Raw genomic sequence first — 23272 nt, 5'->3', positions numbered from 1 at the left:
TATGAAATGGCTCATGCACGGTGGCTCAGTGCTGCCACCTAAAGGCCAAATACAAGGAAATTCACAGTGTAGATGCAGATTAGCCCTGTCATCACAAGTTGCCCTGTGAAGCTCAGTGGTTCCCATACAAAGATGCATGTGACCAAAACTACAAAAAATAATGTGACAGTGGGGTGGTATAAGATAGAAACCTCCTGCATCAGCTAAAAAAAGATATATTATATGACAACCTAGAAATTATTATTTCTTTATTAAGAACCTGTCACATATGTTGTAGATAACATTCCTGGTGAGATAAGTCAACTCTACATATAAATGAGCTTGGAGTTCAGTTCAGACTGTGCTGTATGAGCTGATAGCACTTACTGCTAAATAAATATTACATACATATTTATGTACACAATATTACATCTGAAATTATTTGTATCTTAGAAGACATTAGAGAATCGCAGCGATAAATAGCTCTACCACAGTGGACTATACAGCTGTATAAACCTGATTCCCCTGATACCCCACAGATATGCCAATCATATTTGAATTCTGTTCATATAAAAACATGTTTTTCTGGAAAATGAATGTGACATGGAATCCATTTTTAACTTATCGGACAGATGTGACACTGTGCCTCCTACACATTTTTTCTCTCTGTCACCTTCAGTCTCTCAGAGTTTTTCTCCCTTCTTACATTTCTTTCCCGTTTCAGTTATTCTCATTTCTCACCTGCCCACACTGGGACCTGTACCTGACCCTTCCTCGTAGGGGAGCTACATATTTTGGATTTATAAGTCCAATCGTGGGTATTACACGTTTTAATTACATGTGATCACCATCATCATAAATGCATTTTACAGAATAAATTACATATTGTTTTATATTTCTCCTAATAGTATGATGATACTGTGGATTATAGTTAATAATGTCTGTCTTCTTCATTCCTGATGTTAATTAAATAATGTAAGAAATCAAGATCAGAAATTATTCAGCTGTGCGCACAATTGTGTTTTATTGCCCTTAATTATCCTTTTATGTATTTGTAAACATAATTCAGGATTATAATTCAGGTGAGAGCTCCATTTTCAATTTCGGAAGAATTGTAACAAGGCAAAAGTAATTTTCCTCTGGGATTAATAAAGGTTTTTGAATCTTGAATTATCAGATCACCAACTAAGTGGGGGCCAACAGTCTCTGCGCACTAATTCCTGTAGCTCCGTCCCTGTCTGGGTCCCTAATTGCGTCTATTGAGTCTGCTCATTTAAAATAAGCTGAGTGCGTCTTTTTTTTTTTTTTTTCCAAACGTGTCCACCAGCCTGCTAGTGGTTTGCTCAGCTCAGTCCTCACACAGTGACAGATAGGCTAGTTGTCAGACTGGGGGTAGGCTATCTCGGAAATAATCTGCCCACACGTTAAGCTGCTTTATCCCCGACAAGCCTGAGGCGGACAGAGACGCGCTGCAGCTCCGCCAGCAGCCACAGCGAGGTCGGAATAAAAGTGGGAGAAAGAAAAAGTGTCGGAGAAGTTTTGCAGACTGACAGTTTCTGAATAACGAGTCCGTGAAGTACGCATACATGGAGACCTGACGGGACCCTGAGCGACGGTCCTGAAGCTGAACCGGCCCCTGTGCGCTCAGTGAGGGAGGCAGGAGGCAGAAAACAAGCGCACCCCGGGAATTTAACCACAGCGAGAAACTGGCAACTGTGGTTTGGGCATGGAAAGCAGCGGACTCTGGATATTCCTGATAACAACTTGTCTCTTTTCAGGTAGGCTGAGCCGCTTTTCATTAAACCTAATGATGTGAATCCAGGTGAAAGGCACCAATCACAACCAAGTAGACGCATTATATTATTATATTTATCATATCAGCATATTTGGATTTGAAGTACAGATCATAAATAAAAACACTCTCCGATGACTTATATTGCCTTAAAGTTATAAGTTTTAAACCAGCCATAAGAAGAGATGCCTTTGGATGTATCATGTGGACGGTTACAAGAGTTGGTAAGATGTAACTGATTAGTAAAGTATCTGAAGTCATAAGGTGTGACTGATTTTCTAATCAAGTTCAGCTTTAGGTTTATTCATTTTCTTACAATTTGACTTCAACCTAGCTTCACAATTGAAACAAAAATTAACCCCCCATTGTTCTTGCCTGTTGCACTTTCAGTCCACATTTCCCTTTGTTAAACTGCACTATGTTAGGGTCGGCAGGTGCACTGCTGTAATCACAGTAAGACGTGGCTGCCCCTGCAGATGGCATCCTCACATTTTACTGCGCTGTGTGTGTGTGTGTATTTGTTTGAATTAGTTCACTGTGGTGCAGCAGTATAATCACACTAAGCTGGGGCCAAACCTACAGCTGGCATCAGCGTCATGTCTGTGTAATAAAAGGGGGGCAGCAGTGTTATATGCATTACGTAATGACAAAAGCGATTGTGGCAGCATACGGACGTGTTGAACTGATGTGACTTCTGCTGTGATTGCTTTTTTTCCCCCCACTCAGCCAGTGATGAACGCGCCCGTGCCAGTTGAGCAATAATGTTGCTGGTGTGCACACTTGTGTGTACGCCTTGATAGTGAGTGTGAGGCTGCACCATGTGTAGGATTGTCATGCTGAAGGACAGAGAGGTGGATTAGAGCTGCAGGAGGAGCTGGAAGGGTGTAACAACATGATCACTGCCAAGTCCCAGCCTGATGACTGTTGCTGCTGTGTATCTGTCTTCTTCCTGCTGGTGCAGACTCAGAGCACCTCCACAGGTCTGTCAGCCTCTGCGAGGTGCCACCAGCTTGATGCGAGTGCTGTCACAGGGAATCACTGATTACATTCCCTCCTAAAAGTTTGCAATCCTCCTCTGCAGAACGACAAGGCTGACTGAGACTGACAGACATCCTCATGAATTAATCCACTGTCCACAGCTGGAACACACAGACGCTATCCCACTGAAATAATCTAGCACAAACAAACAGCCCTTCTGTCCTCTTCACATTCTGTGTGCCTCTGTCTCCAGAGTCTAACTATTTGATATCTCCCCTTTTTTCCTCATTTTGCCATCTTATCGTCCTCCACTGACATGTTCTTCATTTTTCTGTCTGCTCTCCCTCATGAATTTGTATCCTCCTCTCATGTACCAAAACATAGATGCAGCAGCAGCAATGGTCATCATAATCCTGTGAGCCGTCCGCTGAACCCCGGCCAAACCGCGCTCCTCGTTTTTGCAGTGACACAAAGATTACACACCCACACAACAAGTACACATGTAGGCTACACGCATGTGGACACAGATCTCAATCAAAAGCAACGGGACAGTATAATCGATTTAGAGGAAAATGAGGAGAAAAAGTTTCAATTTTAATCAATCAATCAGGCAAAAGTGGACACCAGCATCATTTTGTAAAGCGGACATCCAAAAGTCAGTTTCCATTGTTTGGGAAGAGGTGGTTCTTTAATGCAATCTGTTCAGAGTTGCTATGTAACCATCCTGTTAGATACATTAGTCACAACATATATTAGCTGAATCTCTATTCCTTACCAATTACCTCTTATCTGGTTAATTATGCTGTTTATTCTGCCTCAGGTTTTCTTATATTGTAAATCAGACCAAAGACACTAACATAGCACATAATCCCAGATCAATCACAGATTTGATGGTCTAAAGATTAACCAGTTAATCTGTTCTCTCCCCTTTTCCTCTCTGTTTGTCATTTTCTCAGTTTTTCTTGTGTCTGTTGCATGAGGTCGTTTTTTTAGCATCTGTGGAGAGATTTTAGCATCTAAGAGTTTTTGAGCGAGGCTCCCCTTTGTAACCAGTCAGACGATTTCAATTATTTCTGTTTGATTATTATATTTTGGAGCATTCTCACTTGTAGCCAAACACAGCGGAGGAGCCAGAGGGAAGGCCGAGCAAAGCAGGGTGGACGTATTTCAAGTCTCATGTTAACAACTGCAACTCAACTCAAGAAATCTGTTTTCTAATTCATGTTCACCTAGTTTGAAGGTACTAGGAGCAAATTTAAAAAAGACACAACAAGATACCTGAGCACACAGTGTTTTCATTATTGTACACTTTTCTGTTTCATTGGGTGATGTCTGCCTTACTATTATAAAAGTACTTGTATTTACCCATTTCTTTCCCTTCAGCAACATCTGCTACCATCTCTCAGCTGAACTCCCACAAGACGAGAAAATGTTAAAAATAGTTTGTCACATAATGAGTGCGATGATGAAAGATGGAGGATATCCTTTCAGGATACAAATAAAATGCCCAGCACCATGCTGTCCATGCTGCACATTCAAACAATACCAGTATTGTTTTGTTGGGTTCCCATGGTCGTCTTTTGCCTGTGTGCTGCCGTTTATAGGTTATTGTAAGAGGACCGGTGAGGTCATTTCATTTAGTCGTAACAATAGAAGAACGTGAATAGGCACAGCAGAGAAGAGGAAGTTGGGAGAGGTGGAGGACAAGTGAGATATGAAAGTGTGTGCAACATAGAGGTTAGACTACACATATCCGAATTTACTGCATGCTGGATGTGTGTGTGTGAGTGTGTGTAATAATGCAGTAATGCCTTCCTGTATTTACTGGGTATGTTTTTATATGAGATCATCAGATAAACATCTACTGTATAGGGCTAGGGGGCTGCCAAGGAACTTTTGACATAGCACTATAATGACAGCTGATGTATAGCACAGAAACAACTTGGTTAGGTTTAGTAAAACATTGTTTTCAAAATGAAAATTGGAGGAAATGTGCACATTTAATTAAAAGGCTGGATCTGATCAAACTATACCTTTACCACTACATGACAGGAATACATTTCATTTAAATTCTCAGTTAAACATAAAAAAGCCTCAGTTATTTCTGTAATGTGGCAGAAACATGCTCAAGCACTAGATCTTCTTAATAGGTAATGGAGGCTCAAAAACACACATGCAGACATTACAACATTTTGTAATGTGAGCTGTCCATATGTACAGCAGCAAATGGACCATAAATTCTCGGATGCAGATGCACTTTAATATCGTAAATGCTGTAATCCACTCCCACTGCTGCTCTCCAGTGACCCACACAGACACACAAACAATGGTTTATAAAAGTGGGAATGAACTCTCTAATACAAAACAAGTGAACTTATTAACATAACAAAACACAACATTGGACTCCACATCGTGTGATGATGATGTTGGTATTTTTTTAGTGATTGTTGTCGGCATTGTAATCTGTATGCATGTTTGCATACAAACATGTAGAGGTCTGCTATTGTTAATCCCTTGTAAGTCAAATGTTAAAAAATCACTCCTATTAAGAGTACATAGTTGATGGAATCAGCGTTCGTTAACATGTGCTCTATGTCAGATTGTTATGACAAGATTTTTGACTGCAGATTTAATATTTTGAGTGGGGGAACCAGTCAGGTTTGGGCAAATTCTGCATACAGTATTTTTTACATTTAAGTGTTAAACAATGTATGTTTGTTTTTTAAACTCAGGGCATTTTGAATTGAGTAGTTTGGGATTAAATGAGAGATGTATCTGTGCCTTGACAACAGTGATGAAAGCTATAAAAGATAATGTGGTTGAGGGGTCGCAGGTACACAGAGAAGAGGATTTTACTGAGAGTTGACCCCTGGGGCACACCGTGCATTAAGCTTTGTCTAAGCCTATCAGAAGAGAAACTGTACAGACAGCTGTCCTGAATAGTGACAAGGAAGATGCCAGTTGGTGGTGTTGTCAGAGCTGTTTACAACAAGTCATCGAAATTAAACAAAATGCATCATTTTTAAATGCCCTTAGGACAATATGTGTAAGCTTGTTTGTTTTTTTCTGATCATTTGTCAGTAAGTAAAGTATTTCTGTTGTATTGTGGCATAGTCAGAAACATTATTACTGATTAAACAATTAAACCCTTACACTAAAGGTTATCTTCATTGGCTTAAAAAGGACTAAATCCCCAATATTTCAGCCTTTTGTAATGTGAGCTATACATATGTACAGCAGCCACTGCCTCTCCTGAGGCAAATTTGTGATTTCTAACAGTAAGACAAAAAATTTTCTATTCAAAGTTTATTTTATTTTGAATATAGGAATTGAACAGTAGCTGCCTGTGTCCTATATTGTCATGTTTGATCCAAGAGTCATAATTCCTGACTGCTAGAGTCTTGGCATCACATGTCACTACACCATTCAGTGGCTGTTATCTCTTGTTATCTTGATCACATGTAGGAAATTAGCAGGCCCCTGCATCACCTATGAATTGGCTCTGTAGGCAGTTATCATGTGGCAGATCATTCAGTAGACATCATAGGTACACTAATAAACACATGTTTAGACATAAAATTACTTGGTTATGATTAAATATTTATATTAAATTACTTACAGGTAACAAAGACATAAAAAATTCAGCATTTTATAATTTGAATTGTCCTTATAAACATCGGCAAATGAAGCATAAACTTTCTAATGTAGATGCACTTTAATATCCTAAATGCTGTAATCTACTCCCAGTTCTGGCCTTCCACTGTCCCAGTGACCCACACAAACACACAGTACACTTATAAAAGTAGGAATGCAACAGTTAAAGCTAAACTATTAAACATATTAATATAACAAAACGCATATGGCTCAGGTTGTACTTTATATCATGATTATTATAGTCAGCAGTGCAGATGGGTTTTTATATTTTCAAGCTTTGAATGCTGTCACGCCATTCAGTGGCGATATATTATCAGCTGATATCAGGACCACAGATGTGGTTCAGAAAAACATCCCAGTGTAATATCATACACTGAATCTTTGTCTTCGTGGGTACCATAATAAATAAAGAGTGTACCAGGTTAGAAAACAACTAGAAAATAACACTGACTAGTGGTTAGAAACTGGTAAGAAACAACTCTTGTCTCTTGTTTTAGAGCCCTGTGACCTCCCACCTCTCCCTATGTGGACACAGTCATCAATGGCGACTTGACCTTATTATAGCATGTATCAGCGATATGCATTTACTGGGCTACTGGTGCAGTTTTCCCCTAATATAATAATTTAGCGGCATGACAGTGCCCCTTTAAGACAGTGATAATGGTAAACATGTCAGGTTAATGGGCTCTCCTGCTTGGGAGAACCTTGTTAGAGGGGAGGGTGTTTTGATTGATTGACCCTTTGTTATAGTCTAGACTAGAACTGATGCACTGATCAATACTACTCCATTTATGACATGGAAATATTGGACTATGTGATGAACCATAAACTTTGCAACCTAATTATATCAGTTTTTTAAAGAATACAATATTTCAAACATGGAAATCTCCACTGGGTGTGGGTTTACACTGACACTAACACAGCTTCCTTCCTTCCAGTTGTCTGCCTGTAACTTTAAATGTTTCCTGCTCCATTAAAAACACCAAAACAAGTCAAGTTTGCAGAGGACACTTCCACTACCAAATCATTTTATGACTAAGCTGAAGGCATGCTTCAGAGATATGTTCATGATAACATGTATTACCTAAATAATGCAATATATTGTTTTTGTGTATTTTCACAAATATGTTATTCTATATTTTATACTCTTCTTATTTATAACATTTCACGTTTAGACACATCTGCATCCATTCAGCACATTTACATCTGTCCGCTACAGTGCTATATTGAAAAATTATGTATTGATGATAAAAATTTAATAAAAATGTATGAACAAAGCAAAAATGATGGTAAGACTTTGGATATTTAAATCAAAGATGACTGTTAGTTACTGAGATACTTGTGTGTACATGTGTTTGTACCATACAGCCATGTGTGTATGAGAATCAGAGCAGCCATTGTTCTGAGTTGCCATGTTCAGTGAATCATCTTTGTTCTCTCTCCTGCATCACGAATATTAATAAGTTTCGTCTTTGTGAACCTGTCAGATTAAATATATTGTTACTTACAGTGCTGTGTATCCGAAGAACACAAGTAAACACGTGTGAGCAATGTACGTTCAGGAAGTGGGAGTGACGAGCTGCGGATTTGTTAAAGAGGAAGTCAACAGCGACAGTAGTCAAACAAATCGTGGTTATTTATTCCTCACTCTAATCCACGACCTTTGACCTCAGCTCACCTCTCACGCTGACAGCTCAGCTCACTTTATAAGCTCAACGTGCCGTGGCGACTGTGAACGGCTTAGACCGTGCCAGTCTGACGCTGCCAACATGTGTGCGTTTGTGTGCGTGCCCAACATTGCTGGAAGTGTTTTTTGTGTCATTTGCTCTTGTTGTGTTTCTCCTCCAGGAATAGACGGCCAGACTGTAGAAATGGATGATGGGAAGTCGGGGTATGTTGGCTCCAAGGTGGACTTGCGTTGTCGGTTCATTAACAGCTCCCCGCCTGTCAAAATCTCCCAGGTATTTGGTCGCGGACTGAAGTAAACAAATAATACACCCAGAGCATACCTTCCTAATTACAGATAAATCAGCATAAACACTGTGTCTGTGTTTGTCTGCAAATAAACTGGTTATTTGCAGTTTCTGCATGAGCTGTTTTCTTAAACATCTTTTGATGAATCCAGTATGAATCTAGATACTTTGTTATTGCAATAAAACCTCCACCAACCTACATTTACATATTTTATTCCTTAGATTTGAATGTTCTGATAAACTTCACTTCATTACACATCTAGTTTATTTCTTGTTCTTATAATTTAACTATGCAACTATAAAACTATAATAGGAATTATTACACATATGCTACATACTTTACATTGTACCACGAACACACCTTATTATTAATACATTAAATTGCATCTATCCTTATTTCTCGAGGTAACCTGGCAGAAACTGGTGAACGGCACTAAACAGAACGTGGCGATCGCCAATCCCTCCCTGGGCGTGTCTGTGGCCCCACCTTACAGGGACCGTGTCACCTTCAGGAACCCAGCGGTGAGACGACGAACTCCAAATCTTGAAGACACCACCATCAACTTCTCCTCGCTGCGGCTCATTGACGAGGCCACGTACATATGTGAATACACCACGTTCCCTGCAGGGAACCGAGAGAACACTGTAAACCTCACTGTCTACGGTAAGGCAGGGGGGGGATGATCTGATTTTTAATAAGATTAAGTGTGAAGTTCCAGATTTGAAGCATATAGAGGCAGACAAGTTCAGAAAATACTGATGGATGATTTTGTATTTTCAAGAGTTTTATAAGCCAAGTTATTAAATTAAATAAAGTTTTTCTGATGATTAATTTGGTCATTTCAGTTTATAAAACAGTTTATTAACATTATACTACATTTTAATGCTCTAAAATCATTTGCATGCCAGATCAACTCAGTGCTTTTGCTCATTCTTGTTCCCTCAGTTCGCCCAACAACTCAGATGAGCCTGTCCACACCGACACTGGTGGCTCGCTCATCCAATCTGAAAACACCAGTGGCCACCTGTGTCTCTGCTAATGGAAAACCACCTGGTACCATCAGGTGTGTGCTTGTTTTTTGTGTATGCAAGTGTTTTGTGTCTTGGATTCATACTCCTTTTTTCCAGTGTGTGCTATGGTTTGCATTGCAACAACAGCTTCGTTGGTGATTTCACTTCATTAAGCCAGAGATTAGCAGTTTAAACTTTGATAAATGACTTTCTTCAGTTCATTAATCTCACTGATAAAAACACTACTATATTTTTACATTTTCTATATTCTGTTTCTTTTTCTCATATTTCACCTTCCAATACATGCATAAAAATTAAACTCTCCCCTTCGGTTAAGTGTATAATAACGTGTCTATGTGAATATATGTCTCGGCACTGATTCCTCAGGTGGGAGACGAGGGTGCCGGGAGAGGTGAGCACACGAGAGTACAGAAACTCAGACGGGACATTTACTGTCCAGAGTGACTACATTTTAGTACCCAGCAAAGAAACACACAAGGAAACGCTCACATGTGTCACGAGCTATAACGAGGAGGTCTTCACTGACAGCGTCACCCTCGATATTCAGTGTAAGTCTTTCTTATGCGGCACATAACAACATGGTTCATAGTGAAGAACTTCGTTTTACAGGCTTCATTTATGCTGTTTGTGTGTACCAGATGAGCCAGATGTTTCAGTGGATGGGTTTGATGGAAACTGGTACCTGAACCGCGAGAACGTCCAGCTCAGCTGCCAAGCTGATGCCAACCCTGCTGTGTCTCTGTATCAGTGGAAAGTGTGAGTACGACTCTGTTTGTGTTTCACCCCACATTTACTGTCAGAGTCCAAACCTGCAAATACAAAGGATCAAAAGAGTTTGAGACGTGTGTTACAATTTGTTCGATTTGCTTAAAATTCCCATTATGTTAATTTGGTGATTTGAAGCAAATTCATTTTCAAGGTAACAAATGATTAGAGCATTGAATCTTTACTTAGTTATTCACATGGACAAAGTTTCAGTGTTTCTCATTTGTTTTTTTGTTTTGTTTTCCGTGTGTTCTGCAGGATTAATGGCACCATTCCAAGTAATGCTGAGATCCGGGACAACGTCCTTACCTTTAAGGGGCCGGTCACATATGACATGCAAGGTATCTATGTTTGTGATGCAACCAACAGCATCGGGACAAGGTCAGGGTCTGTGGAGGTCAGCATTGTAGGTACGTTTACCTGAGCACTGTACCTTTCAACATAAAGTTGTTAATTAGAAGTGTTTTTATTAAGGTGTGTGTGTGTGTGTGTGTGTGTGTGTGTGTGTGTTTTCTGTGCAGATAAGCCAGTACCACAGATTGCAACAAGCGATGTCATCAGTGTAATCGCCTTATTACTGGCTGCCGGAGTGCTCATGGGCATTACAGTCACAGTCCTGGTGCTCAAAATAAGAAGCAGAAAAGACAACTCCTCGTATGTAAATGCCTCCATGCCATTGTTTCACCTGCTTGTTCAGCCCAACGTGCTTTCTAATGCTCTATTACTACTTTTTATTCTCTGATTTCTTTGATCAGAAATGACTCCCCATCCAGAAAACTGTCCCAGCCAATCAGAAAAAGACCAGGAGATGATATCCAGGTACCATGTGTGTTAAGTTTGTGGTTTACATCTCACATGTTCAAAGAATTGTCAGTGTGTTTAAGTGAAACAAGGTATTTTAGCTCTAAGACTAGTTCCTAATGCTCATTGTGTGTTCTGTTACTGTATGTATGGTAATAATAATTTTCCATTTTCAATAATGTTGTTTGAGATTTTAACATTTTGCAGCCTGCTAACATTTTAATGGTAGGACTTTTTAATTTCTAGAGCTCATATATTAAATGCTGTGCACACCCACACAGATGTACTTAGTCTTTGTGGCTGATTAGACCTCTGCTCAGGTTGCTGCACATGTGAACAGTACACCAATGAGCCGCCACATTACCTCCACCTGGTGGTGGGGTCAGCATGGGCACCCAGACCAACCTGCAGCTACACAGTCTCATACAAATCAACTTGTGATGCACTTTCTCCTCTGACAGCCGACAATTAGACAGACATTAGCAGCTGGTCAGAGCATAAATTTAACAAACTTTTGATACTTAAAGACTTTTTTATGGAGGATCATTTATTACACTTAGAAATGCACAGATGTAAACAAACAGGGGTTTATGTGATGTTGTTTATCTGCTGTGAGATGTTGCATGTCTTTAATGTCTTTAATATCTGTTCTTGTTTTACTCCAGCATTCAGGACGGTTTTATGAAGAGCTTCCCAGCACAGCAGACTATGTGAGCTACAGACTGGCCTGCAACAAGGAGGACTACCCCGAGCCTTACTCCCCTCCTATTAACCCTCCTCTTTCATTTCTGCCTCAGCACCCGTATCACTCACAGTCAACCCCTGCTAGCAGCAGCAGCAGCAGCACCACCATGTCAAAGAACACCTTCTCTCCTCCTTCACACGCCACGGCCATATTCAAATACCCCTCAGTACCGGGTCTGTCTTCTCCTCCCCCTGGAGTGGCCGCATACACATTTCCCAAAGAGCAATACGTCTGAGCCAACATGTCACTACAAAACTGAAACCCCACAGTGGAGGTTGATGAAACCTGATTTGAGATCAAACTGTTCCCAAGAGAAAGCTGGAAAAATATGTTGAATCCTGGACTATGGGGCCGTGTCTGCACTGTTGTGGAGGTCAGATGCATAATGCAGCTTTTGTTTTTTGGACATTTTCTCTCATTTGTATGTTTGTTATTGTGTAATCTAATCTCTGGTTAGAGAAAATTGTGGAACCGTGTTTGCTGGAAAGTTTTATGTGCATGTTAGAGCAAGGTCAAGGTAAAGACGATTTGAATTTCTATTGCATGGCTGTATTACAGTGCATTTGATTGAGAATTACTTCAAACTGAACAGATGGGATTATCTCGTGATGTCTGTTGTGGTTGACTCCCTACTTTATTCTTTACTGTATCATTTTGTAAAAAAAGAAAAGAAAGCAAAAAATATTCTGATTCCCGACTTTATCTCTGTTGCCCACTCTCTTTATTCCTCGTTGTACTGACTGTCAGTGCGCTTCCTGGTTTTACCTCCTGTCCTGGTGTAATCTTTTACTCTGCTTGTATTTTGTATCATTTGCAATGAAAAAACATTTTTATTTACTGAAGACATTTTGTCGATTTATGAAATGTATGTTTTTGTTTGTGGTATCTGTGGGTTTTAGTATTCATTGACACTGGTTGTTGGGTAAATCTTGAATTTTTAGCACTTAAATAAAAAGTATCCTGGAAACTTTTATCAGTGGTTTTCTACTACAAGGTGATGAACATTTTATTTGATGTTCTCTATGACATATGGGTTAGCAATTGAAGGTCAACTGCACACTGTTTGATCAGAAATGTTTTAGTGCTTGTTGTGTAAATTTGGTCGTTGCCAGTGAGAAAGCAGATGCACTAACTTAGCAACTAGCTGGTGAGTACATCTAGATACACAAATGTTTCTTGGCTAAATTGACTTAGAGGTTAATGACGTGTCAGCTTCTTTGTGCTGCTTTCAAATCATAAAATACTCAATCTGCATTTTTTAATCATTAAAATGCAGGTATGTAGACTGATGTTTATCCAGGTAAAAAGTGCTTTCATATGGACAATATTTTGCCTACAAAAAAGTGCAACAAAAACATATATAATATGTAGGTTTACCAGTCAAAAGTACATTACTCTCTCTCTAGTACTTCTGTAAATGTAAACAAGTAAACAAATAAGCACTACTACATACATTGTAATTTAGTGTATTAATAAATAATACACAAACACATATACATAAATGTTTTGTTAGTACATTACTTTAAATGCTTTAAATAACGTTTCAGCAACTATTGACTAACCTGCACATAAGAAATGTAATTTTATTACATTTGAAAATGTTTCCAAGACACTGTTAGAGTTACAAAGTGCTGAAGAGAAGTGTAGTAGTACTGGTAAAATCACTAGAAAGCTAAATCAGTATATTGTGTTATAACATTATGTATATTTATGTAAGTAACCTACTAAATTTAGACTTTGATATCTGTACTTAAATTATGTAATTTCAGCTTACTAACTCTGTACTTAACGTGTCAATGATTTCAAATCTACTTCACTTATGTGCATAATTTCAGTTGTAGTTCAGTGCATTAAATACTGTAGACGAACAGTTTGTGGCTCTCGCTCAAGGAATTATGGCACTGGTGTTGTGTGTTATGTTGTGTTTAATTAATGCGATTGGTTGTCAGAGGGTGTGGTGGACACCACAACTAACATATCTGTGGTGAAAAGAGGTCTCAGCATGCTGATTGTGTAGCTTTCTGTGAAAACTCATAAAGCAGTCAGCTTGTTGTGTAACTGGTGGTGCACAGAGCATTGGGTTTGTAATAAAACTGAGACCTCTCCAGTGCACAGAAGTTTGTGTTTGAAATCCTTGACAATGAATTCTCAACATCCTGAGCAAACCTAGGTTTGTACCCCATGTCCAGCTCTCAGTGGGATGTTCATGTCTGAGCTTCACTCTTATTTTCTATTCCTGCCTTTCTTGGCATAGCACACTTTCCAGAGGATTCACCATCAGATTAAATATAAAGCCTCCTCAGGGTGGTTGTGCCTGGTTTGGTGGCTCTAGATCTAGTTATTATCATCTGCTCTGTCCTGATGAATGATTCACTTCCTGCCATTGTATTCACATGAAATCAATTCGATTTCTCCACTAAATACGACACAAACTCCAATGTATGAAACAGCTGGTGTCATTTTGCTCGAGGCTCAAAAGAGACTGTGTCACAACTGATGACTGGAGAACCACAAACCAGGTGAATCATATAGTCGTGCTTTCCAAGAAAGAAACTTGAAGAATCATTCATCATGTACAAGGTGTGTGTACTAATAAGTACTATAATTTCACCTCACCGAGGAGTTATTTTGCATGGATGTACTGTTGATGACTGACTAAAAGCCCTCAGTCGTCATCTCTGCCAAGTGAGGCAATCTGATCTCGGTCCTGCATTCATTCATGACAAACATCTCACATTACATATTCGTGGCTCCACCGCCGCCGCCTTTCTTTCTCTGTTATAAAAACGCATGCGCTCACAAGAAGAATCATTAAAACACTGAACAGAAATAATTGTTTTAGAGATCAGATAGCGTGTCCACGCAGGATTAGCATCTCATTAATTAGACGCCGCAGCTTTACATCTTTAAACGTTGAGGTCACAGCATGTTGTGTGGAAACACGGAGCATCGCTGCCAGATTTCCAAATCTATTTTAATCCTAATCCCATCAGTAGGGTTTGCTCTGCTCTCGGGTCCCCGCATGACCTCTGGAATGAAAATCTGGAGCCATTAATTTTACAGCTGATGAGGACAAGATGACAAGAAACAGATCTTCAGATCTTCATGAAATAAAGGAATGTTTTTGCTGATCTCATCACCTCCTAAATCAACCTCCTGCTGTTTGTGTTGGGTATAAGATTTGTTTTTGTTTAGCTTGTACAGAAACAAACAAAGGGCAAAGAAAACGTAAGAAATAAATCCTTTTAATCCCTCATTTCATCCAGCTCTTTGTGTCCTAGCATTGTAAGGCTGGTTGAAACAACAACGGTTTCTATCTGCAGCATCAGCAAACAGCATCTAAGTCTTAGCTGAGTGAACATGTTAAAACATACCCACCATGAATATAATAAAAAACAACTGACACATCTTCAGTATCGGCTGTTGAATTGAATTGAATTGATTGAATTGAAACTGTGTGTGTGTGTGTGTGTGTGTGTGTGTCTGCGTGCGTAAGGCTAAACTGTCCACCCATGCAGCTGTCTTTTATAATAAATGAGCTCAATATCACCATGTTACTCTAGCCCTGCAGGGGAAAGAAAGAGGGCTAGAGAGAAAGGAGAAACACATGAATAATTGAGTCCAAATCAGTTTAGTGCCGCTCCGTGCCTTCCTCCTCTCCACCTAATGAAGTCAGTGTCTTCAACTGGAAACCTCTGGTTCGGAAAGGGTATGAAACAAGCTCAGGCGTCTGGGGATGCCTGAAGTTTTTGTGATCTAAAAGTTTCACTGCTTAAACATCTCTCCTGCATTTTTTCGAGCTAAGAGGTTGTCGGACTGAGGAGCATCATGATACCATGGTGGCCCAAATGCTAGGGCTGGCCTTTCTATTTCTACATCCATGTCTGCTCTACTTTATGACGCATGGTAAGAGGTTTACACTTTTTTACATTTAGCAAGACCAAAACTTCTGAGTATATATCAGGACAAACAGCTATAAGAGACGACTAGTCTCAGTCAGTAATGTTATGTTTTACATTGAACATGCATTTGAACATTTGAAGTACCGCAACAGATACGTGATCGTCTGACCTGAGATTAACATTTAATAATGAAGTTTACTACCAATGTACTTGATGTTAGTTTTTTTCTTAATATATTAACACAGTAAAATTTATAATTGTCATAATTAAGTTTTTGGTTGAATTTTACAGTGCAAAAATGTATATAGTGGCATCATATATTTAAATTTCTTTAATGAGGTTTCTTGTTACTTATTGGCAAACATATTATATATCACTATACCACAAATACCAGTACATCTGTGATGTACTATATCAGTATGAAATGGACAAAAGGAGCTTTACTAGTAATTCATGCTGTAACAATGGAACAAAGTTTGTCTATATTTGGCATGCAACATTATATTTGGATATATAATTTATATTTACTCAGGCCAATAACTGCTCACAAAGTAACTAATTATCTAAGGAAACAAGAGGTAATGAAATGAATGTGGCCGTTGCTGATAATTGGACTAATTTAGCTTTGGAATCTGTTATTAAACTGTGACAATGCATCTGTAACTTGTTGTGTAATCGGTCCTGTAACTGAACACTGACAGGCCACACGACACCATCATCTCCTTTTCCTTAACACACACATTTGTGTGCATGACTGTGTGTATCCTCTCCCCCCTCTAGCGCAGCAAACCAACAATGTGCAGGTGGTGTATCGGGACACCGCTGTGTATGGTGTGGTGGACAAAGCAGTGATCCTAGAGTGCGGCTCCAGGCTACCTGACATGTATATATGGAGCTTCACCAAGCCCGGCACTGAAGCAATAAAAGCCGTGGTGTTTAATATGGGAAAAGGAGCAAATATCCAGAAGCTGGCTGAGGACTTTGGGCAGCTGACAGTCATTTCAAACAGTGCAGCTCTGAGCATCGAGAAACTTCTCCTGAGTGCACAGGGCCTGTTCACCTGCCAGGCCTTCTATGAAACAAACGGGGAGTTCAGTGTGTATTACTACTACGTGTACCTCACCGTCCGAGGTAAAATGTTTAACTTTCCATGTCTGAAAATCTACACTGAATATTTATGACCAACACTTGTATTCAAACATCAATGGGCTCTACTCAGCTCATCAATCTTCAGTTCAATTCAATTAAAAGCACTTGTACTATACTATTTAAAGGGAAAATAAAAAGTCATTTGTTAAATGTGGGCTGACACAATAGACTCACAACCTCAATCTATCTATCTATCTATCTATCTATATATATATATATATATGATACATTTATTGAACAACGTTCTTCACACTAAACAGCTTAAATGTGTGACTTTGTCTTGAGAACAGTGCCGGTCACGAATCCTTACCTGGTGCTGAATGATGCATCTCCAGTGGAAGGCTCAACAATGTGGATGCGCTGCAATCTGGAAAACGGGACAGGACCAATCCACTATATGTGGCAGCATGAAACCCGCGGCGGCAACGTCACAGTTTTTGCACAGGGCAACACCAGCGTGATCAATGTGACCAATGTGAACCGCAACCACACCGGCTGGTACAGCTGCGTGGCCAGTAATGCCGTCAACAGTGCGAGCTCCAACCGGGCATGGCTGGACATCATCTGTGAGTGTTTTGGGGAGTTTGGGGTAGATTTGGGGTTCCTATCTAAAGGTGAACAAATGAAACACTGACACCAGAAACTTGAAAGTGTTTACAGCTATCTACTCCGGATAAAACAACCTACAGACTTATCAAATGTCACAGAATGAAAATTAAAGCTATGGCAACAATTGTGGATTTAAAACTTCAAAAAAGATCAAATGGAAATTGGCATGCAAATGAAATGTTTCTTAATGTTTCACGTCTCTTCCATCCAGTGTGGATCGTTCTGCTTTTTGGCATTTGATGTGTGAGTAATCAATAAATGCATCATATGTCACACTCAGAGAAAATGTCACCATGTAACATGTCTCGAATGATAACTTCCAGAAATCACCACTCAAGCTGTTTCCTGTTTCATTCACGGGTCAGCTTTTGTGAACAGCTCTATATTTCAGATTCACACTTATTGAAATTCCTTCTCCTCTCTGTTCTTTTGGCATTTAAAACACATACTGTGTTTTGTTTTATTTTCTGATGTAGCTTTTATGTCAAAAAGCTGAATGTATTGTGTGTGTTTATACCAGAACACCAGAATTTGTTGGCAGCTAAAGGCCGTTTTCAGCCAAAAAGAAGAAGAAGCTCTAAAATCCCACTTTGTCACACTCAAAACTCATACTTTTATTTCAATATATGTATTTTTACCTATAATTAGAAGCTATCTTTCAAAGTCTAATCATTACTATTAAAATACAGTACAATCTATAGATGCTACTGATTCTCAGTGTGTAATTAAAATTAGATTTTAAGTGCATATATATATATATATATATAGCATTAAAGTGATTAACATGATAACATGTCAATAATTATAATCCAATAATATCATATTTATTGATGTGAAAACACAAGGAGTACTTTTACTTTTGGTACTGTACTTCAAGTGCTTCTGAGCTGATGCTTGTACTTTATCCCAGTATAATTCTACACAGAGATAAAAATACTATAAAGTAGATAATGTGAGTACTTCTCTAACCTCTGCAGCAGTTTAGTAATGAAGCAGGAGGCTCCCCTGTGTGTGTGACACATTCATACCCTTCATTAATTCACTGTGGTCGTTTGTTTTCTCCTCAGTTGGCCCCGACATTCCTCAGATAGATGTGACTCCGTACACTATGACAGAGCGGGGCTACTCAGCGTTGGAGAAAGAGACTGTTTCTTTGCTGTGTCAAGCCCAGTCCAACCCGGCCAGTCAGTACATCTGGTACTATAACAACTCCCAGGTCTTCAGTGGACCACAGTACACCATCCTTAAGATCCTCCGCATGCACACCGGCGACTACGCCTGCATGGCACACAACACCTACCTAAATACCCGTTCCAGAAAAACCATCAGCCTGACTGTCTACTGTGAGTGTGACCTCTGACCTCTGGCCCTGGACCATCAGTCCTCTTACTCCTCTCTCTCGCCACCTTTACTCATTCCTAACCTGTGTTCTTCTGTGTTGGTACTGCAAATGGTGAATAAAACCATTCAGTGTTGACATGTTGTATGTAGTTCAAGACTGAGCGAACACCACTCCAGGACTTCATTTCCTCTCTTTTTCTCTTGTTCCAGTTCATCACTTCTAATATTTCAAGCTCTATATATTCACCAAGACTTCCAAACAAACCCAAAAGCTTCACACACATACAAACATAAGCACACACAGCAGATTGTGGAGGTGATGCAGAGCCATTCTCCTGTTCGGGCCGTCTGGGAGGTTGATGGGGACCCTCTGGCAGGTACCTCGCTGTGATGTCACAGCCATGGCAAGCATTGGTTGGCTAGAAAGCTGGTGCTTGTCATTCACTCTCCTGTGTTTTCTTTTTTTTTTTGATGAATTGATGAACTGCTAGGTGCACAGATGATGTGTCTGATATAAAACATAAAAATCTCCAGTCTTTAACATTGGAGAAAACAATCTTTATAGTACTTACTTGACAATCTGTGTTTCCCGGCTCTATCCCAAGAAATGGCCGCATATAAAAAAGATCTAATGAAAAGCACTTTTATTCTATTATTCTGGTAAGATGGCTCATACCAAACATCCTGTACCTTGACAGGCCCTTTTTCTGAGTCTGTGGACCTCATGTGACTCACAGTTTACACAAATCTGCCTTGTTAAGCTGTATCCTGTCCCCACAGACCCACCTGACAGCTTGCCGTCCTGTTCAGTGGAGCCGGCTCGGAATTACACCTCACTGAGACTGCTCTGCTCCTGGGCCGGTGGATTCCCCACCCCTTCCCTCCAATGGACTGGAGACCTGAAACTTGCAGAGCGAGACCAGGCTGACATGGGGCAGCAAACAAATTCACTGACCACCACTGCCATCATGCTGGCGTCTGAAGGCCTACCTCCCAGCAGTGGGTTTACATGCATGGGCTCCCACGTGGCGCTCGAACAGGCGGCAGCATGCAGCACACGTGCATGTGAGAAACCAAAAGAGAAACAGAAGGTATTGTACAATCACTGTTCTCCAAACGTCTCAGAATCTCACTTTGACTCTTGTTCTCCATCAGATGTCCCCCCTGTCGATCCAGTGTGTATCGCCTATGTCACTGACAAACAGCAGAATTTGATGCTGTCCTGCTCCTGGGATGGAGGGGTCCCAAAAGCCTGGGTGTGGTGGGAAGGTCCAGGAGGTCAAGGAAAAGGTGGAGAAGAAAACTCCAACATCCTGCGTCTTCCCTACGGCACCGCCCGAAGTGGAAAGCCATACATCTGCTATGCTAAACATCCACTTCTAGTTGAAACCAAGACCTGCAGGGTCACACTAGGTTAGTGCACATTGTCCAAAATGCCTCACAACCCACAGCAGGTATGTCTTGCAAATATTCTATCAACTATTCTCTTGTAATCATATTCACAGAGGCCCCCGTGTTGTTGACGCAGCGCAGCGTTGTGTCTGCGTATGAGGGGAGTGATGTGCAGCTCACCTGCAACCTGAGAGCCAACTACCTTCCAGTCAGTGAAATTGCGTGGTTTAACAATCAGGGTGAGGGCGTCCAAGACACCCCTAAATACATGCTGCTGCGAACATCTGGATGGGCCAATCTGACAGTAAGAGACACAGATGAGACTAAAGACAGCGGCGAGTACAGGTGCTCCACTTCCAACGCAGTGGGAGGAACTGAAATCAATGTCACTTTAGTCGTCAAGAGTAAGAAATCGTTTTTTTTAAAGCTACATTTTTCTGTCTTTCTGCTTTTGAAATGATTAAATAGAGGATTTATACAATTCTTGTGGCTATGGTGTAAATATGAAGCTGCAGCCAACACACAGCTTGGTTTTGCATACTAGAAACCAGGACTACAGGTAGACCGGCATAAAAAAACCTAAATGTATAAATGTGAAGTGAACATAAATGGTAATCCAGTGGTTGTAGAGAATCCTGTCCACTACCAGTTTACGGACAGGTGTCATAAAGAAGTGCACATTCATGTTTGAGCTTTTTTCTTTATCAGAGCACCCAGTGCCACCCAATGCAACTCTGGTCAAAGTGAACTACAACAGCCAACAGCGTAATGAGGTGGAGCTGGAGTGGAAGGTGCAAAACGAGACCAACGGGGGTTGGACCAGTTTCATCCTGGAGCACAAATGGGTGTCAGAGCGGCCAGGAAGGAGAAGCAATGATTCCAAAAAGGCTACAGAGAGAATCCCTGCGCCAGACTGGTACTCCACCATCATCCAGGATCCAGAAGCCAGGAGTCACACAGTAGGGAAACTGACACCGACCTTTACCTACCAGTTCCGCATCACACCCGTCAATTACCGCACCGTTGGACACCCTTCTGCAGCAAGGACTCCAGGTATCGTACGTGAGGAGGGTGATAAAGCGTGGTCAGATACAGAGAGCTGAGCAAAGACAGGGGCTTGAGTTAGGGCTGGTTTAACAAACAGATCAAACAGGTGCAACAAGTAATGATAGAACATGTTGAAAGGAGTCAGGTGAGTTAGGCGACTATTGAAGATTGTTAATACTCATGTCTTGCTGTGATTGCTGGTGACAGTCTAACATTTTTCTTTCTTTTTTTTTTTTTTTTTGTTATCTACTTAGGTGAAAGACTCAAACACAAACAAAACCACATACAGACGACCTCTCACACCTCACTACTTCAGACCTTTCTCTACCTGTTTTCCTGCTCCTTCCTCAAACTCACCCTGTGTGCTGCTGCTTTTCATTGTTTCATGTCAAATGCAATAGACCAGGGGATTGTTAAGGGTGTAGAAAGGCTTGTAAGTTAGGTGACAGAGGAGCATAGGCCAGTGGTTTTCAACCCCTGTAATGTGTGGATTCAAATTAATTAATCCACGCCTCCTCTCTGCTAATCAGGGTTCACTTTAAACCAGGCCTGTGTAACTTTAGCTGAAGAGGTCATCGTAGACCAAAGCCACAATCATGAGAGCAGTGCCACAGAGAAAGAAAGGTTATGTGTCAGTAATTTGACTCAGTAATGTCACACAGCAGTACCTACCTGATACCCCCAAAATGAGGCTGTATAAAGTTCTGCAAAGGTTACACAGTCTTGTTTTAACCCCCTGGCTTATGTCGGAACAAAGGTATTATTATGCGTTTTGTGCTGCAAGGACACAGACATGGGTTGAGAACCACTCCAGGGAGATGCACACATGATGAAAAAGACAGTTGTGGAACAGATGTACTATTTTGCAATGTGTAACTGTGATGTGTTGCAGCGGAACCACGCAACAACATGTACCCCGCTGTAGTCGGAGCAGCTATAGGTGGGATGCTTTTTGCCACCATCCTCACGGTGCTGCTGCTCATGTACATAGTCCGCAACCGCAACAACAATCCCCGTGAGTCCCACACACAGCCACCATGATCCTGACGTCTTCTATAATAACGTAATGGTTCCATTATGTACCCTTAATGTTGTTTCTTTCCACAGGACTACACGACATGCTGTTTGGCTTGTGAGTATTTTAATCTATGCAAACTCTCAACGATAGAAGACGTGTAGACGTGTAGTAAGAAGTGTTTTCTTCTTCTTTTTGTTTTTCTTTTGTTTTCAGGCAGCACAGCCAGTCGAGGGAAAACATCAACATCCCAGAGGATGAAGTGGTTGGCAGTATGGAGGGAGGAACTGAGGAAATTGTTGGATCATCCACTCCAGGCAAGATGCACCAACATCAAACTAATTTTACTAAACCTTAAGTAGGAGAGCAAATTTTCACCAGTGTATTTTTAGACTTGCACAGATATAATCAATTTACAGCTTGTAACCCATATAAGTTGGTTCCATTTCACGCATAAAGAAATTTAAAGGCCCGATGTTAACTAATGTGGTTGAACGAACCACAGAGCTACACACACAAAGAGAAAAGGACATATTAAACAGCAGAACAGATAAATACAGTATATACAGACCAGAGAAGGTCTGATCAGGTCAAGTAAGTTATTGTTAAAGTATTTCAATACTGGACGTCTCCTGCACAGAATCATCCTGTCAGCTCTTCCCAACACTCTGTTGAAACCATCTGCAGACCTGAAAGTTGATGCTGAATCCTAATGCTGGTCTTTTCCAGGTCCAACCATGGCTTTACCCCGGGCAGCTTCACCCCTCGCCACATCACCTCAGAGTGCCACCCCCTCCGTCAGCCAAGACCCTCCCCCTGGAGATGACGAGCCTGTGAGCGTCACCATCACCGTCAAGGCTACAGGCTCATAGTCACATGTCATTTACAGTTTGACCTGGAATTGAGATTTCTTTTTTTATAGACAGTTTTCAGTTATTTCACAGTTATCATTACAGTGTATCCTGTGATTTAGAGCTCAACCTAATTACAATAAACAACTACAAGCTCTCCTCATAGACCAGTCACTACAAACTTATTGTAGTTATACTGCTGTCTGAAGCATGGACATAAAGCATCATTGATTTCTATATAAAGTCA

At 40.5% G+C, this 23272-nt stretch overlaps 2 protein-coding genes across 3 annotated transcripts; both read left to right on the top strand.

Moving 5' to 3' along the window:
* The first annotated feature begins 1358 nt into the window (after positions 1-1358).
* nectin1a (nectin cell adhesion molecule 1a) lies at positions 1359-12677 on the top strand. 2 transcript variants are annotated; one of them, XM_026370362.1, is made up of 10 exons: positions 1359-1757; positions 8252-8364; positions 8782-9040; positions 9323-9440; positions 9775-9956; positions 10047-10164; positions 10432-10583; positions 10695-10827; positions 10929-10992; positions 11640-12677. In XM_026370362.1, exons 1-10 carry the CDS (start codon positions 1706-1708, stop codon positions 11952-11954), a joined length of 1506 nt encoding a protein of 501 aa, XP_026226147.1. In that variant the 5' UTR covers positions 1359-1705; the 3' UTR covers positions 11955-12677. The 2 variants fall into 2 exon arrangements, with proteins under 2 accessions (XP_026226147.1, XP_026226148.1); XM_026370363.1 differs by having other exon boundaries at positions 10929-10999; positions 11640-11783.
* A 2878-nt stretch (positions 12678-15555) lies between these two features.
* On the top strand, positions 15556-23046 carry LOC113170904 (V-set and immunoglobulin domain-containing protein 10-like 2). Its single transcript, XM_026373213.1, has 12 exons — positions 15556-15631; positions 16378-16752; positions 17061-17336; positions 18447-18722; positions 19501-19785; positions 19876-20133; positions 20226-20516; positions 20821-21165; positions 22052-22174; positions 22267-22291; positions 22391-22491; positions 22904-23046. The coding sequence occupies exons 1-12, from the start codon at positions 15556-15558 to the stop codon at positions 23044-23046; spliced, it is 2574 nt and encodes an 857-aa protein (XP_026228998.1).
* The last annotated feature ends 226 nt before the right edge of the window (positions 23047-23272 follow it).

This window comes from Anabas testudineus, chromosome 14 (genome assembly GCF_900324465.2).
Source record: "Anabas testudineus chromosome 14, fAnaTes1.2, whole genome shotgun sequence".
NCBI classification, from domain to species: Eukaryota; Metazoa; Chordata; class Actinopteri; order Anabantiformes; family Anabantidae; genus Anabas; species Anabas testudineus.
The sequence above is the reverse complement of the archived record's forward strand: the minus strand, read 5'-3'. Positions and strand labels throughout refer to the sequence as shown.